Source organism: Schistocerca gregaria, chromosome X, assembly GCF_023897955.1.
Source record: "Schistocerca gregaria isolate iqSchGreg1 chromosome X, iqSchGreg1.2, whole genome shotgun sequence".
NCBI lineage: Eukaryota > Metazoa > Arthropoda > Insecta > Orthoptera > Acrididae > Schistocerca > Schistocerca gregaria.
The window spans coordinates 143,631,647-143,649,106 of NC_064931.1; the positions used below are offsets into that span (position 1 = coordinate 143,631,647).

Sequence of the window (17,460 nt, forward strand, 5' to 3'; positions counted from 1 at the left end):
ACAGACCAATATCCTTAACATTAGTTTGCTGCAGAATTCTTGAACAAATTATAAGTTCAAATATAATAAAAATCTTTGAGATGAAAAAGCTTCTACCCACAATTCAGCAAGGATTTCAAAAGCATCGCTCGTGTTAACCTCAGCTTGCCCTTTTCTCACGTGATATCCAGCAAACCATGGATGAAGCGTAAGAGGCAGATTCCATAATCCTAGATTTCTGGAAAGCATTTGACACTGTGACCCATTGCAGGTGACTAACAAAGTTACTAGCATACAAACTATGATCCCAGATATGTGAGTGGCTCAGAGACTTCTTAAGTAATAGAAACCAGCATGTTGTCTTCGTAGGTGAATGTTCATCAAGAGAAGGGTAATGTCAGGAGTACTCCAGGTAAGTGTGACAGAACCACTCTTATTCTCTAAATCACAAATTATCTGGTGGACAGGCTGAGCAGAAAATGGCAGCAGATTGCTAATAATGCTGTGATGTACACATCATGTTGTCATTGAGTGACTGTAGGAGGATAAAAGTTTACAGACAACATTTATGATTTGTGTGATGACTCACAGCTCACCCTTAATATGCAAAAACGTAAGCTGAAGCACACTACCAATGTGCTTACTGACAATCACATTGATGAAATATATAGGTGTAACATTACACAGCAGTATGAAATGGAATGAGCATGTTAGGATAGTAGCAAGGACGACAAATGGTCGGCTTCAGTTTATTTGTAGAATTTTATGAAAGTGTGGTTAGTCTGTAAAGGAGACCGCTTATAGAACACTAGTGCAACCTATTCTTGAGTACTGCTCCAGCTGGCTGGTTTTAGAGTAAATGGACTAAACTGCTGGGTTATCAGTCATGAGCACTGCTCAAGTATTTGGGACCCCTGCATGCTGGACAGAAGGACATCATTGAAGTAATTCAGAAGCATGCGTGTAGATTTGTTATTAGTTGATACAATTACTGAGCGAATGTTATACAGATGCTTTGTGAACTCAAATGGGAATCTCTAGGGGGAAGATGGTTTTCTTTTTGCAGGACACTATTGAGAAAATTTAGAGAACTGGCATTTTAAGTTGACTGCAGAATGATTGTACCACCGTCGTCATACATTCTTCGTAAGGACCACAAAGATAAGATAAATTACAGATGATACAGAGGAAAACAGACAGCTGTTTTTCCTCTCTTTATTTGCAAGTGGAACAGGAAAGGAAATGGTATAGTACAAGGTGCCTTCTGCCATGCACCATAAGGTTGCTTGCGGAATCCATATGCAGATGGCAGTCTGTTTAGGCAGAAAATCAAGTGAATATTCTTTATGGGTATTGATGGGAAGGATAGGTGGTTCACAATTAAGACAGTGATTAGAGACTAGTAGCAGCTATCAAATAGACAGGGTAGATGGCTGCAGGTTATGACTCACATCAGCACTGATGTTATCTGCAATGTTTTAATTATTTGACAAATTATATTCAGGCAAAATATTTCTAGCATAACATTTAAAACATTTTATTATAGTTATCATTAATGTTGAGTAGGTATCACCACACCAGAACTGACAATGTGCAATGACTGTTTCCTCTTTCACATTTTTGGAAGAGGCGGCAACAAAAAAACTGAAACTGAAAAGGAATCAATGGCCTGGCTCTGATGGCATCCCCACTGAAGTTCTACAAGCCCTTCATTTGCAAATAACTTAATATTTATGCCAACTCTACAATGTATTGTTTATTGCTTATTGCAAGGAAGAATGCCAGATACATGGAAGAAAGCAAATGTCATAATCTTGAAAAAGGGTGAGAACAAGGATCCCCTAGCTCCAAAGTCCTACAGACCAATTTGCCACCTCAGTACCTCAGGGAAGGTTCTGGATAACCTGCTATGTGGTAGACCACAGGACAAAGGATTTCTTCATGGAATGAATTCGAAACAGTATGGTTTCAAAAACAGAAAGTCAGCAGAAGATGCTGTAAATGAGGTGATATGACTTGTGAGAAACGATCCACACAAATATGTTGTAGCCATAACTATGGAAATAGCTATGGCATATGAAACCAGCACAAATAATTAACAGAGTGCAATGTGAAATACTTCTTTGGTTGGCAGGAGCTATGGCACTTTGTCAGTTGAGATACCGCAAGTAATACCTGGAATGTGTCCACTCAATTTCCACTTATGGAAAAAGCGGCAATCTATTGCCTGAAGGAAGAAGTGCTGAATTTAATAGGAATACATGCCACAAACAAGCAGAAAATTCAAAATCAGGTTTTCCATCTACGGCAGAAATGATAGAAAGATGCCCAAATAGCGAGGTGCATCTATTGTTCTCAGCCAAATAAAAAACTGAGACTGGGACTGAAGCATCTAAATTCCCAAAGATTGGTTGGTTGGTTGGGTGTGGGATTGAAGGGACCAGACTGCTAAGGTCATCGGTCCCTTGTTCCACGATAAAATCACACGAAATAAAAACTGTCAGTCGTTAAAAACGGAGAACTGAGACAAGGGACGACACAATACAAGAAAGACAGACAAAGCCCAGACAAACGGAACTAAAATCTCACCGAGTGTGAAGGTGGTTGGCCGACCATGAAAATAAGGAAAAGCCAACCACCAAATGACATTAAAACCCACAGTTTAAAACCACAGGTCAAAGGCCCAAGTCAATACAGGAAATAAAAGGACAAACACTCAAATCATACGATAAAAACCCCCTGCCCGAATAAAACTCAACACGAGGTCCGCCATAGCAACGTCATCACATAAAAGGGCAGGGAGGGTATCAGGCAGCGCAAACGTCTGCCTGAGTCCTGTTAAAAGCGGGCAGTCCACCAAAATGTGGACCACCGTCAGAGCTGCCCCGCAGCGACATAGCAGTGGGTCCTCCCGGCGCAACAAATGGCCGTGTGTCAGCCACGTGTGGCCAACGCGCAGCCGGCAGAGGACGACAGAGTCCTTCCGAGAGGCCCGCATGGAGGAGCGCCACACACCGGTCGTCTCCTTCACCGCCCGAAGTTTGTTGGGCGTGGGCACGGTGCGCCACTCGTCACCCCAGGCACCAAGCACTTTCTGGCGCAAAAGCGACAGGAGATCACACTCCATAAGGCCGAGTTCCAGAGCCGGTGAACTCACTGCCTGTTTAGCCAGCGTGTCAACCCGCTCATTGCCCGGGATGCCGACATGAACTGGGGTCCAAACAAAGACCACGGAGCGGCCGCAACGGGCAAGAGCATGGAGCGACTCGTGGATGGCCATCACCAGACGGGAACGAGGAAAGCACTGGTCAAGAGCTCGTAAACCACTCAGGGAGTCACTACAGATGACAAAAGACTCACCTGAGCGGGAGCGGATATACTCTAGGGCGCGATAGATGGCAACCAACTCGGCAGTGTATACACTGTTCCCGGGTGCCAGCGACCGCTGCTCACAATGATCCTCTAGAGTAAGAGCGTAACCAGTGCGACCAGAGACCATCGAACCGTCGGTATAGGTCACGGCAGATCCGGGAAAGTCGGCAAGGAGAGAAACAAAGCGGCGGCGGAGGGCCGGAGGAGGGACCGAGCCTTTCGGACCCTGTGCCAAATCCAGCCGAATGCATGGTCGGCGCACACACCAAGGGGGCAGACGGAGATTGGCCCGGAAAACAGGCGGGAGAGGAAAAAACTCAATCCCACACAGTAGAGCCCGGATGCGAAACGCGATCGTACACCCTGACCGGGGCCGCCTGCCTGGAAGATGGACAATCAAGTGCGGGAACAGGAGACGGTAGTTGGGATGCCCTGGCAAACTACAAACGTGGGCACCATAAGCGGCCAGAAGTCGGTCGCGCCGGATCCGCAATGGAGGAACACCAGCCTCCACAAGTAAGCTGTCAACAGGGCTTGTCCGAAATGCTCCTGTGGCGAGTCGGATCCCGCAGTGATGGATGGGATCCAGCAATTGCAATGCTGATGGCGATGCCGAACCATAAGCCACACACCCATAATCAAGGCGGGACTGGATCAGCGCTTGATACAGCCGGAGAAGGGTGGGCCGATCGGCACCCCATCCGATGTGGCTAAGGCAACGGAGAGCGTTTAAATGCCGCCAGCATGTTTGTTTAAGCTGCCTAATATGAGGCAGCCAAATCAACCGGGCATCAAATACCAGTCCCAAGAACCGATGCGTCTCTACCACAGCAAGAGGTTCACCGTCAAGGTAAAGGCGTGGCTCAGGGTGAACCGTGCGACGCCGGCAGAAATGCATAACGCAGGTCTTAGTGGCCGAAAACTGGAAGCCGTGCGCTACAGCCCACGACTGCGCCTTGCGGATAGTGCCCTGCAGCTGGCACTTAGCGACTGCAATGCCAGCGGAGCTGTAGTACTGTAGTAGCGGCAGAAGTCGTCTGCATACAAGGAAGCTGCGACGGACAATCCCACCGCCTCAGCGAGCCCATTGATCGCAATTAAAAACAGGGAGACACTGAGGACAGACCCCTGTGGGACGCCGTTCTCCTGGACCCGGGAGGAACTATGGGACGCAGCAACTTGCACGCGGAAGGAACGATACAACAGAAAATTCTGAATAAAAATCGGGAGCGGGCCCCTAAGACCCCACCCATGAAGTGTGGCCAGGATGTGATATCGCCACGTCGTATTGTACGCCTTCCGCATGTCGAAGAAGACGGCAACCAGATGTTGGCGACGTGCAAAGGCTGTACGGAGGGCAGACTCTAGGGAGACCAGATTATCGACGGCAGAGCGGCCTTTACGGAACCCACCCTGAGACGGAGCCAGAAGGCCTCGAGACTCGAGGAGCCAACTCAACCTCCGGCTCATCATACGTTCTAGCAACTTGCAAAGAACGTTGGTGAGGCTTATGGGGCGGTAGCTGTCCACCTCCAGCGGGTTCTTGCCAGGTTTCAACACGGGGAGGACGATGCTTTCTCGCCATTGAGACGGGAACACACCCTCAACCCAGATGCGGTTGAAAACATCTAGGAGGCGTCGCTGGCAATTCACAGAGAGGTGTTTCAGCATCTGGCTGTGGATGGGGTCTGCCCCAGGAGCCGTATCAGGGCAAGCAGATAGTGCACTCTGGAATTCCCAGTCGCTGAAAGGAGCATTGTACGACTCCGCGTGGCGCGTGTGAAAGGAAAGCCTCCAACTTTCCAACCGCTCTTTCCGGGAGCGGAAGGCCAGTGGGTAATTCGTAGATGCGGAACACTGAGCAAAATGCGCTGCTAACCGGTCCGCAATCGTGTCGGAGTCAGGACACACCACTCCATTCAGCGAAAGCCCAGGGACAGAGACAGGTGGCCGATAGCCATGGAGTCGCCTTATCTTAGCCCAAACCTGCGATGCAGAGGTACGGACGCCAATGGTGGAAACATACCGTTCCCAGCACTCCTGCTTCCGTTGGCGAATAAGGCGTCGGGCACGGGCACGGAGCTGTTTAAAAACCATGAGGTTCTCCAAGGACGGGTGCCGCTTATGGTGTTGAAGAGCCCGCCGGCGATCTCTAATCGCCTCTGCGATCTCGGGCGCCCACCAAGGCACAGTCCTCCGTCGAGGGGACCCGGATGAACAGGGAATCGCAGATGCCGCCGCAGAAACGATGCCGGTGGTGACCGACTGAACCACCGCATCAATGGTGTCATGGGAAGAAGGTGCGATAGTGGCGAGAGAGGAGAACAAGCCCCAATCAGCCTTATTCAGAGCCCATCTGGAGGGGCGTGCAGAAGAGTGACGCTGTGGTAGTGACAGAAAGATGGGGAAATGGTCACTACCACGTAAGTCGTCATGGACACTCCAGTGGATGGATGGTGAAAGTCCGGGGCTGCAGATAGAAAGGTCGATGGCCGAAAATGTGCCATGGACTACGCTGAAATGTGTCGGCTCTCCCGTGTTTAAGAGGCAGAGGTCAAGCTGCGAGAGAAGAGTCTCGACATCTCTACCCCGGCCAGTAATCGCGGCGCTACCCCACAGGGGGTTATGGGCGTTAAGGTCGCCCAGTAACACAAAAGGAGGAGGCAGTTGTGCTATCAATGCAGCCAACACAAGACGCGAGACATCACCATCTGGCGGAAGATACAAACTGCAGACAGTAATAGGCTGAGGCGTCCACATCCTTACAGCGACAGCCTCTAAAGGTGTGTGAAGAGGTACACATTCGCTGTAGACAGAGTTAAGGATGTAGACGCAGACTCCACCAGATACCCTCTCATAAGCTGCCCGGTTCTTGTAATAACCCCGATACCCACGTAGGGCAGGGGTCCGCATTGCCGGAAACCAAGTTTCCTGTAGGGCAATGCAGAGGAAAGGGTGACTGCTGATGAGTTGGCGAAGCTCAGCAAGGTGGTGGAAAAAAGTGCTGCAGTTCCACTGGATTATCGCTTTGTCCATGTCCGAAAAAGGCGTGAAGGGACCGAGGAGGCAGATCACGCCACTGGGTCACCTACTGCCACCGATGGAGGACCAGTACAATCTGCTTCCATGGTGTCTGAGGGTCCGGCGAGATCCAGGTCCTCAGCGGACGCCCGGATCTCCACCTTATCCTCAGACGCAGAGCCTGTAGGGAGCAGTGGGGTGGATGCCACCGCGTGTTCCTTGGCCTTAGAGGTCTTCTTCTTCGTCTTGTCTCCCTGGGCCTTGGGTTTCATTGGCTGGGAGGGCTCCAGCGAGTCAGTCTCCGGGACGGAGGAGGAGCGGGAAGCCCTGCGACCAGCCGCTGGTCTGCTTTTCTTCCATTGGCTGACGTCACCCTTCCCAGAGGCGGAAACCTGGAAAGGAAGGGACCCAAGGGACCCTTTCCGTGCTATTCGAGCCGGGGAAGTTTGAGGCTTCCCCAGCTTAGAAGTGGGGACTGATGTCCCCAATGGTTGGGGGGGTTGCCGCTCCTGAGGCAGGTAGTGCAGGAGCAGCAGGGAGTGAAGTGCCCCCCACCATCAAGGGGGCAGGTGTAGCAGTCCAGCTGTGAGAGGTGGCAGTCTGAGGGAGAGCTAATGGGGCCATAACAGTAGTAGCCGCGGCGTAAGAGGCAGTCATTCGAACAGGATGGAGGCGTTTGAACTTTTGCCTGGCTTCAGTGTATGTCAGGCGGTCCAGGGTCTTATACTCCATGATTTTGCGCTCTTTCTGGAAGATCCTGCAGTCCGGCGAGCAAGGCGAGTGGTGCTCTCCGCAGTTTACACAGATGGGAGGCGGAGCACATGGAGTATTGGGATGTGATGGGCGTCCACAATCTCGACATGTGAGGCAGGAAGTACAGCAGGAAGACATATGCCCGAACTTCCAGCACTTAAAGCACCGCATCGGGGGAGGGATATATGGCTTGACGTCACAACGATAGACCATCACCTTGACCTTCTCAGGTAAAGTATCACCCTCGAAGGCGAAGATGAAGGCACCGGTCGCAACCTGCTTATCCCTTGGACCACGATGTACGCGCCGGACGAAGTGAACACCTCGCCGCTCTAAATTGGCGCGAAGCTCGACATCGGACTGCAATAGAAGGTCCCGATGGAATATTATGCCCTGGACCATATTAAGACTCTTATGGGGCGTGATTGTAACCGGAACATCCCCCAGCTTGTTACAATCTAGTAACCGGCAGGACTGGGCGGAAGACGCCGATTTGATCAAAACCGAGCCCGAGCGCATTTTGGACAAGCCCTCCACCTCCCCGAACTTGTCCTCTAAGTGCTCGACGAAGAACTGAGGCTTCATGGATGTAAAGGATTCACCATCAGCTCTCGTACACACCAGGTAGCGGGGCGAGTATGTTTCGCTGGCATCCTTAGTCTTTCGTTCCTCCCATGGTGTAGCCAGGGAGGGGAACGATTTGGGGTCATATGTAGTTACGTTGTATTGAGCCCTGGAACGCTTAGAGACTGCTGGCGGCTGGCCGCCAGCAAGAGATGATGTACCACGCTTCATTGCGGGTCATCCGCCCTGATGCCACCTACTCCGACCAAGGGCCCTCCCCACAGGCGCCACCCAGCCTCGGCAACGACCACCTGGCATGATGGCCATTGCCGGGAGTCCCAATGCCCCAAGGAGATAGGCATCTACTCCTTGGCATACGTGGGGAGTTAATGGCGCTGGCATCAGCAGAGCGATCCCTGTGTAGTCAGGGGGCTACAACCAACAGGGTACATGGCGGCCCCACCACAACGGACTGGCTACCGTGCTGGATTTCAGGTGATGTAGTCCAATATCGTCATTGGCGCATAAAGCGACACAGCATAGCAGACTGCAATAAACTGCACCCAAGAACAAATCCACGCCCAAGAGATGGTAGGTGAGCGGGACTGCTAAGCGATGACGACAAACCTGGCTAGAGATGGTAATGCATGATGGACACATCGCTCCTTGTAAGGCGCCCTTCCCCAATCGGCTCGCTCTTCGGAAAATTTAGAAGGATGGAGGTCAAACCCATTAGGGGACCATCTCACAAGGCCAAAACGTTTGAGACTCCTTTTAGTCGCCTCTTACGACAGGCAGGAATACCGCGGGCCTATTCTAACCCCCGAACCCGCAGGGGGAAATCCCCAAAGAGGCCTGATACACTTCTTGACTGGCCACAGCCCCTAAGCTGCTTACTGTCACTGAACTGGTAGAAGACAGGTCTCTGAGTGTGCCTATGGTGATGAAGGTGGTTGGTTTGTGGGATTAAAGGGACCAGACTACTATGGTCATCGGTCCCTTGTTCCATAAAAACTAAAACCAACCGAAGAGAATAAAAAACGAACAACAGGAAAGACAGCAGACTAAACAGAACATGAAATACTCTGACAGAGACCAGACAAAACAAATTAAAACACACAGTGTGATGGTGGTTGGCCGACAGTAGAGAAAAAGAGGAAAAGCCAACCACCAAGAACACTTTAAAAACTCAGTTTAAAATCAGAGTTTAAAAGCCAGAATCAACACTTAAAAAAACACTCAGATTAAAGGATAAAAACCCCCTGCCCGAATAAAACATAAAACCAAGTCCACCATGGCAGAGTCATCTGATAAAAGAGCAGAGAGCGTGTCAGGCATTGCAAAAGTCTGCCTGAGCACGGTTAAAAGGGCGCACTTCGACAGAATATGGACCACCATCAAGGATGCCCCACAACGACAAAGAGGGGGATCCTCACGACACAGTAAATAACTGTGCGTGAGTCGGGTGTGGCCAATGTGGAGCCGACAAAGGATGACTGAATCCCTGCGGGTGGCTCGCATGGATGACCGCCACACAGTCGTCGTGTCCTTGACGGCACGGAGTTTGTTAGGGGTGGTCAGACGGCGCCATTCAGCATCCCAAAACGAGAGAACTTTGCGGCGTAAGACTGCCCGCAAATCAGCCGTCAGGAGGCCAATCTCCAGAGATGGCGCACTGGTGGCCTCTTTCGCCAGGCGGTCAACAGTTTCATTGCCGGGTATACCAACATGGCCTGGGGTCCAAACAAAGACCACAGACCTGCCGCTACGGGCGAGAGTATGCAGGGACTCCTGGATAGCCATCACCAAACGAGAACGAGGGAAACACTGGTCGAGAGCTCGTAAACCACTCAGGGAATCGCTACAGATAACGAAGGACTCACTTGAGCAGGAGCGGATATACTCTAGGGCACAAAAGATAGCGACCAGCTCAGCAGTGTAAACACTGCAGCCAGCCGGCAACGAACGTTGTTCAGAATGGTCCCCTAGAGTTAGTGCATAACCGACTAGACCAGCAACCATCGAACCGTCGGTGTAGACAACGCCAGAGCCCTGATACGTGGCCAGGATGGAATAAAAGCGGCGTCGGAAGGCCTCCGGAGGGACTGAGTCCTTCGGGCCATGTGCCAAGTCGAGCCGAAGGCAAGGGCGAGGCAAACACCACGGGGGTGTACGCAGAGGGGCCTGGAAAGGAGGTGGAACAGGGAAACACCCAAGCCAGGAAAAAAGCTGTTTGACACGTACAGCGATCGGACAACCCAACCGGGGCCGACGTTCTGGCAGATGAACGACTGACTGCGGGAAGAGGACATGATAATTTGGATGCCCGGGCAAGCTAAAAACATGGGCAGCATAAGCAGCCAGTAATTGTTGGTGTCGGAACCGCAGTGGAGGGACACCTGCCTCCCCAAGTATGCTGTCCACAGGGCTGGTTCGGAAGGCACCAGTGGCAAGGCGTATCTCGCTGTGGAGGATTGGGTCCAGCACCCGCAACGCAGATGGGGATGCTGAGCCATAAGCCAGACTCCCGTAGTCCAGACAGGACTGGATTAACGCCTGGTAAAGCCGTAGGAGAGTAGAGCGGTCGGCGCCCCACCTGGTGTGGCTCAGGCATCGCATAGCATTTAGATGCCGCCAACACGCCTGTTTAAGCTGCCGAATATGAGGCATCAAAAACCATCCCCAAAAACCTATGTGACTCCACCACTGTAAGAAGCTCACCGTCAAGATAAAGCCACGGCTCCGGGTGAACAGTGCGTCGCCGGCAGAAATGCATAACGCAGGTCTTGGCTGCAGAAAACTGAAAACCATGCGCTACAGCCCAAGACTGCGCCTTGCGGATTGTGCCCTGTAGCCGACATTCAGCAGCTGCAATGCCAATAGAGCTGTAGTAAAGGCCGAAGACGTCAGCATACAGGGAAGCGGAGACAGTATTTCCCACGGCCGCAGCGAGCCCGTTAATAGCTATTAAAAACAGACACACACTGAGAACAGAACCCTGTGGCACACCGTTCTCCTGGACTTGAGAGCAACTATATGAGGCCGCGACGTGCACGCGGAAGGTACGATACAACAGAAAATTGCAGATATAGATCGGCAGAGGGCCCCGAAGACCCCATCCACGAAGCGTAGAAAGGATGTGATGACGCCATGTTGTATCATACGCCTGTGATGAAGGTGTGCCAGAACATACTATCTGGAGATATCTACTGTATGCTGATACTGATCAGCAGCAACTGAATTGGAACCGAAGACTCAATGTCAAGGAGATATCGTGTTGCGAAAGAGAATAGCAGATCTTGTACAGCACTGCTGACATTACTTCAGGAAATGCTTGGGTAGCACATCAACCAACCACTGTCTACTACACTACGAGAGGTTGTGACAGGAGATCAAGAAACAATGCAGCCAAGACAGCTGAGGTCAACAGTGGTGGCAAAAGAACTGGGAACACGATATGCACAGACATCATAACAACATAGAAGAGAAACGCAGCTGTGAGCTGTGTCTCACAACCCATGAAATCAGAATCCGGGTTACAGGTTAGTGTGTGGCTATGCTTGTTACAGGCAACAACAATGCTTTCTTGGTAGAGGGGAATCCTCGTGCCTCACCACTCAAGCAACCAGAACCTGGGTGACATGGACTAGAGCATGGCTACACTTGTTACAGGCAACAATGATGCTCTCTTGGAACTGGGCAATCACTCCCTGCAACAAGGGAGCCAGCAATCAATGGAAGAGGCAGATTTTTGCATAGGATTTATTCTGGAAATTGCATAAAAACAAGTAGTATGCATGTTACTGCATCATTTGAGGTCAAGATGCAATGTCGTGTGATCTAACTCAAACAGAATGTTTGTCTCAGATACAACCACAACACCCTCCAAAAGTAAAGAAAACCAGTAGGGCACACCCACTGAATTTTGAACAATGGAGTGTATCGTGGAATCATGTATATTGCACAATTTGTATAAGAAAAAATACAGCCTGTGTTTAAATTACAGGTAACAGGCTACAATGGAATGGAACACATAAATAAAATAAATAAATGAAAGTCTCTTTCACACTCTGATGGAGACAATTCATGGAACAGCTTTCTACTAAATTTAGGTTTCTGTGGGAGAGACAATAAATCATTTCAACTATGTAGTTTCCAAGCTTTTCTGATTCTTATTTTATAATAATATGCATCTAGCACCTAAAAGCTGAATCTAAAAAAACGTCTGCTAATGTCAACACATTCTTAAGAATGTAGTTTTCCTGCTCAGTAACAGTAAAAAATACTCGAAGATAGAATAATGTTTCAAGACACACTTAATTTTAATAGACGTTGGTGAACTCAGCCGTGAGCTAAGTAAGGATGGCCACTAACTTCAGGGGCAGATGGGTAAGGCCGTGTCCTACATGTGCGACAGGAGCGAGCAGCAGCGGCTGACAGCTTCAGGCGACAAAACACAACAGCAGGTGTAATTACAGAAGTGTCCTATGTGAGCGACATCTGTGTCGCTGCCTGTCTCCCGCTGCAACTGGCGATGTTTGAATTCTAACATATTTGAATCTTGTCACTGCAGCACGCGCACGACAGCCATGTGTTTTCTCGGCAAAGCAGTTTAGGTTATGTTAGGTTAGTGTTGTTTAACGTCCCATCGACAACGAGGTCATTAGAGACGGAGTGCAAGCTCGGGTTAGGGAAGGATGGGGAAGGAAATCGGCCCTGCCCTTTCAAAGGAACCATCCCAGCATTTGCCTGAAATGATTTAGGGAAATCACGGAAAACCTAAATCAGGATGGCTGGAGACGAGATTGAACCGTCGTCCTCCCGAATGCGAGTCCAGTGTGCTAACCACTGCGCCACCTCGCTCTGTCGGCAAAGCAGCGGAGCGGACGTGACGGCAGCTATGAATTACTTAACATCTGATTTTAAGAAAACTATTCGGTGAAAACATCTGATTCTAGCGCAACATATAGCTTGATATCTTTAAACGATACAGGTGTGAATTTATTTTCGTTATTCATCATAGCTACCATGCTGCACGAAATTGAGTACAAGGCTGCATGAAATTTTTAAGAATTTGCAGAGGTAAAATCACATTGTGTAGACTTTCCGTATAGTTCATCTCTTTTCATTCTTGAGGTATTGGTTGTTATATCCACGAACGGGTCATCTGTGGCCCGTCCGAACCTTTCCTACGTTTCGAGAATCAAGTGGTTGTAAAAATCACTGTACCTCATAAAAGACTCGAGATATCGAAACGACGAATTTTGGACATGACCGCACGCAGAAAGGACTATTTTATCATATGATTAACACTCGATACGATTTTGTAAACACATGAGTAGAACAAAAACAAGACTCCCTATAACTTACACCATGAGGTCTAGTTTCGCATGATAATATGTAACTGCTTGAAAGTAATCAGGGTAATTAATGAAAACTTAACTAATAAGCTGGGGAAATTTTGAAATATTTAACAAAAAGCTGCTGTAAAGAGAGCGTCAAAAATTTCATCGCTTCGAGACCTAGCTATTTTGCACATAAAAAGATACATTCATGCAGTATTTAAATGTCAAAAAGGCTTCCTTCGAATCAAGTACGTTAGGAAGGCAAACCTGGAGTCAGTACGATCGTGTTTTCTGAATAAAACTTGAAATTAAAAAAATGAAAGTCAGTCAGTCAAATATTTTATGAAATGATTTGTGTAAAAGAAATAAGCAGATCAGAGAAACATTCTACATGCCTTTTAATGATGCTCGAAATCATGAACAGAAAATGAGGTGCACCAAATTTTACCCTAATATTTTTTGTTTCATTCTTTTAGACAAATCATTACACAAAAGTTTGACATTCTTCCCAAAAATTTTGTAAGCTTTACTTTCACAGAAAATTTAGAGTAATTGAAACGCTTGGCCTTAACACCGAATGCTGATGAATTACGTTCGGAACATCGAATATCTGTAAAATTTCATGGTTCATTGTAATTTATTAGGAAGTAAATGTGTGTGATATACTGGGATACGTGTGACTATCAAGTTCTTTGGCAAGACCTTAAAAATACACTTAGCGATGTAGTGTAAACAGTATACATAAAACTTAGTATACAGAATTGTAACCGAGTCAGTAAAAATGTAAGAACTGCTCGTTATCGAACCCAGAACCTTTAACAAACAAATAATCACGAACTGTATACGCTACCTCTAAACCACAGCTAGCTTTTGTTCAGTGGTATCAATCTGTGTATCTATGTTTGTATTTAGCGTAGTTAGTCATGTAGTAGTCATTCCTCTGCATTTATTGGTTGTTAAAAGTTCTTGATCATGCAAAAAAAAAAAAAAAACATTTGTATTTAATTTATTGATGAAATAGTTGAATGCTCCTCTGCTCATTCACGTGTATTCGCAGAATTTGTCTGGTGATCTTCGTAGTTGATGATATTTATGAAATTCTCCATGGAGATTCCTCCTTTTGTAAATTTCATGCACAGCATTCCTTTTTGCTTTCTTTTCTAGAGTAAACCTAATGCTGTAACCTGCTCTCCAGCTACAGTATTCTACAGGTTAGTGACACCATTTTACAGAAACAGTTGGTTGGCTCTAAGCAGCCATCTTGTAGCGCGACATGGCTGCTCCCACGCAGGACACCCAAGCTTTTCGCCCAATGCTGCTGCTTGTCGCTAGAGTGTCGCGTATCCAGAAGTCACTCGCTTCTGTCGCTCACGTAGGACACGGCCTAAGTAGCATGGTTACTGCAGTGTTACAGGATGTGAGGGGAGTGTTTTATTGTTTGTCTTCCAGTGCTGACAACACAGTGGCCTGCGAAACTCATATTGATCAGCTAATATGGTATAAGTTATGACATGGAAGTACCATGGAGTTGGGAAGAATGAGCGTTACAGACACACTCATCAAATGCAGCACTTATTTGTAGAAAGGTACATTAAATTAATTCAGGCTGTCACAATACAATGAAGCGAATCGAATAAAAATGACATTCAAAACATTTAGTAAGCATTTGTGATCCTGTAGTATATAGCACAATGCATTTAAATAAAAATACAGTTACTGTTGTTAATCAATTAATCATCTGATCATACAGGCGGCAGAATAGCACTTTCTCAGTTAATTACACTGTCAAAACTTTGGGGTCACTGAGGCTGACAGCAATCTGGAACGAGAACAGTCAACACAAAATGTTCCAACTGGTGTTGGCTTAAAAATCAATACATCAGAGCCAGTGGCTATTGCATGGCTTACTACAGTTAGTCTATGGGGGGATCATTATGTACTTTTTTATGTATGTTAGCAATCTATATTAGGGTCGGTACATATTGTGTGGGCCAAGGTGCTTCCCCAAAATGTAAATATTGGCTCTTGAGGAAAAAAGTTTGATGATCACTGCTCTATACCACTGCCAACACAACTCCCAGATGTTGTCGTACAGGAGCCCATCCCTACTGCATGTACACTCAATAAGAATTTTATTCGAATGAGCTCCACCATCAAACACGTGAAAAATTTAAAAGCTGATGGCTTCTAGTATGGTATATCACTAAATGTTCTGTACAAATAAAGTTGGTTGGTTGATTTGGGGGGAAGGGGACCAAACAGCGAGGCCATTGGTCCAGTCAAGTTAAGGAAGGATGGGGAAGGAAGTTGGCAATGCCCTTTCAAATGAACCACCCTGGCATTTGCCTGAAGAGATTTACTCCCGAATGCAAATCCAGTGTGCTAATCACTGTGCCATCTCACTTGGTAGAAATTATTCCTACACTTAATTAACCCCTCTGACACACAGAGAGAGTGTGAGGAAGATTATTAGTGTCACAAGAACTCTATGCAGAAAAGCATTCCACACATAAGATGTGATATAAATAGCATCATGTGACAAGTTAAAGGTATCTGAATTTTTCCACGGCATCTATCACAGTGAGGAAGATTACATGGCATAATAATTTTTGCATTTAGTACATCAAGCAGAAACATTGTGGAGATCATAAACATTTTGTGTTGTTCAATTGTTTGTTCATACATGTCATGCACCACATTCCGTGTTATTGGATTTCTATTATCTCCTTTATGTTTTCCTGCTTGTCAAAATTTGTATAATGCCAACTGTACAGACAAAGAAACACTTTGCACTTTGGCAATATACCAATTTTTCCAGATCACACATGTTTTATATTTAAAATGTTTTTTTCCCCTCTGCAATTATCTTCATCTCATCCTTCCACCATGTTTCATTATAATTAACTACTTCAATTGTGGTAGGAACTTCTCTTTCCAAAGTTTTTGAGCTCTCCTTATCTTAAAATAATACTTTCATCGTTCTTTATGCAGAAGACACTTTTCTGATACTTATTGTAAATATGAGATTCACATCATTCTCACTATATATGACCATGCTTCAAGAAGTGTAATTAAACTCTACACTGCTTTCACATCCTGAAAAATTACTATTTATTGGTCTTTCAAAGCTTCAGCTGATGCTCTTTGTCCAAATTCTGTTGGAGAGTATCAAAGCCTTTCATAAATTTGTCAGCTGGCATACAGAAAATAAAACAAAGCAATTGTGGTCCTTTTGCTACAGACTTTTTTTCTACAAATATTATTATATCTTCCCTTAATTCTCTTTCCTGGGGGCTACCATACTGGGATTCCCATCCTTAAAAAATGTGAAAATGGTTGTCCTATAACACATGAATGCAGTACAAAATGTAAGTATATTAATAAACTTTTTATGATTGTGGTCACGATAATATTCAGCATATGAAGATGACATCTTTTGGCAATTAAGGTTACTAAACAGCTCACACAACAATAGTGAATAATACCTAATCTTCCAAAGTACAATTGAAGACTGTGACAATAAACACATCCATATCAGTAACTGTAAGAGGTGGCATCTGCAACAAACCTTATAAAATCTTCCATGTACAAGTTCTGACTTCTTTTTCGTCCTGTTAGTGATTTTCTTGTTTGTGAGTTCAAGGTCCTTATCACAAACTTTTACAGAAACTCCACTCTGAAAGGAGAAATGTTATATCCAATTATAACATAATATGTATTTTGTAAATTGTGAATATTAATACAAGCACACGCGCGCGCGCGCGCGCGCCCACACACACACACACACACACACACACACACACACACACACACACACACACACACACACACACACACACCATTACAGTAATTGGAAAAACAATAGGTTTGATGTCAAACAATTTACACATTGTAAGACAAACATCCACATTTCTTTCATACGTGGAACACACACAAACAAAACACGATACACACACTTATACATTTTACAGGAGTGAAAGTAATTTTTTTAATTTTTACCTCCACAGCATGAATACTACTGGATCCACATGCTTTCATTCCCATACTTTAGTAAACACATCACAGTGCTATTCAGGAAAATGCCAGTGCTGTTCTCATGAATAAAATTTCTGGTCTGATTAAAGATAATATTTCCTAGCTCTTGCATTTTCAATTACAAATCTATTTATACCTCAAATGAATGAATTTACTGTCTCTTTGCCTCTAAATTTGGAAAGCAAGAAAATATGGGGATCATTCATGAAAATGGACTTTGCAACCACGAATATGTATTGTATCAACTAACTATACGAATACTGAAAATCTGAAAACTAGATAATCCATCACAGCATTTGTAAATCTTCTAAGACCTGCATTCCGTTGACAATACTAGAGATGGTATAATAAGTGAGACTAGAAGAACTGGAAGAAAAGGAAACAAATAATC

General features: G+C 46.4%; 1 protein-coding gene across 1 annotated transcript in view; it reads right to left on the bottom strand.

Moving 5' to 3' along the window:
- The window catches only part of LOC126299481 (G patch domain-containing protein 4), a 63,701-nt gene that overhangs the window by 20,886 nt on the left and 25,355 nt on the right, over positions 1-17,460 (bottom strand). Inside the window, exon 3 of the mRNA XM_049991420.1 lies at positions 16,603-16,710. Within this exon, the coding sequence (XP_049847377.1) occupies positions 16,603-16,710 (108 nt within the window). The remainder of the gene's footprint in view (positions 1-16,602; positions 16,711-17,460) is intronic.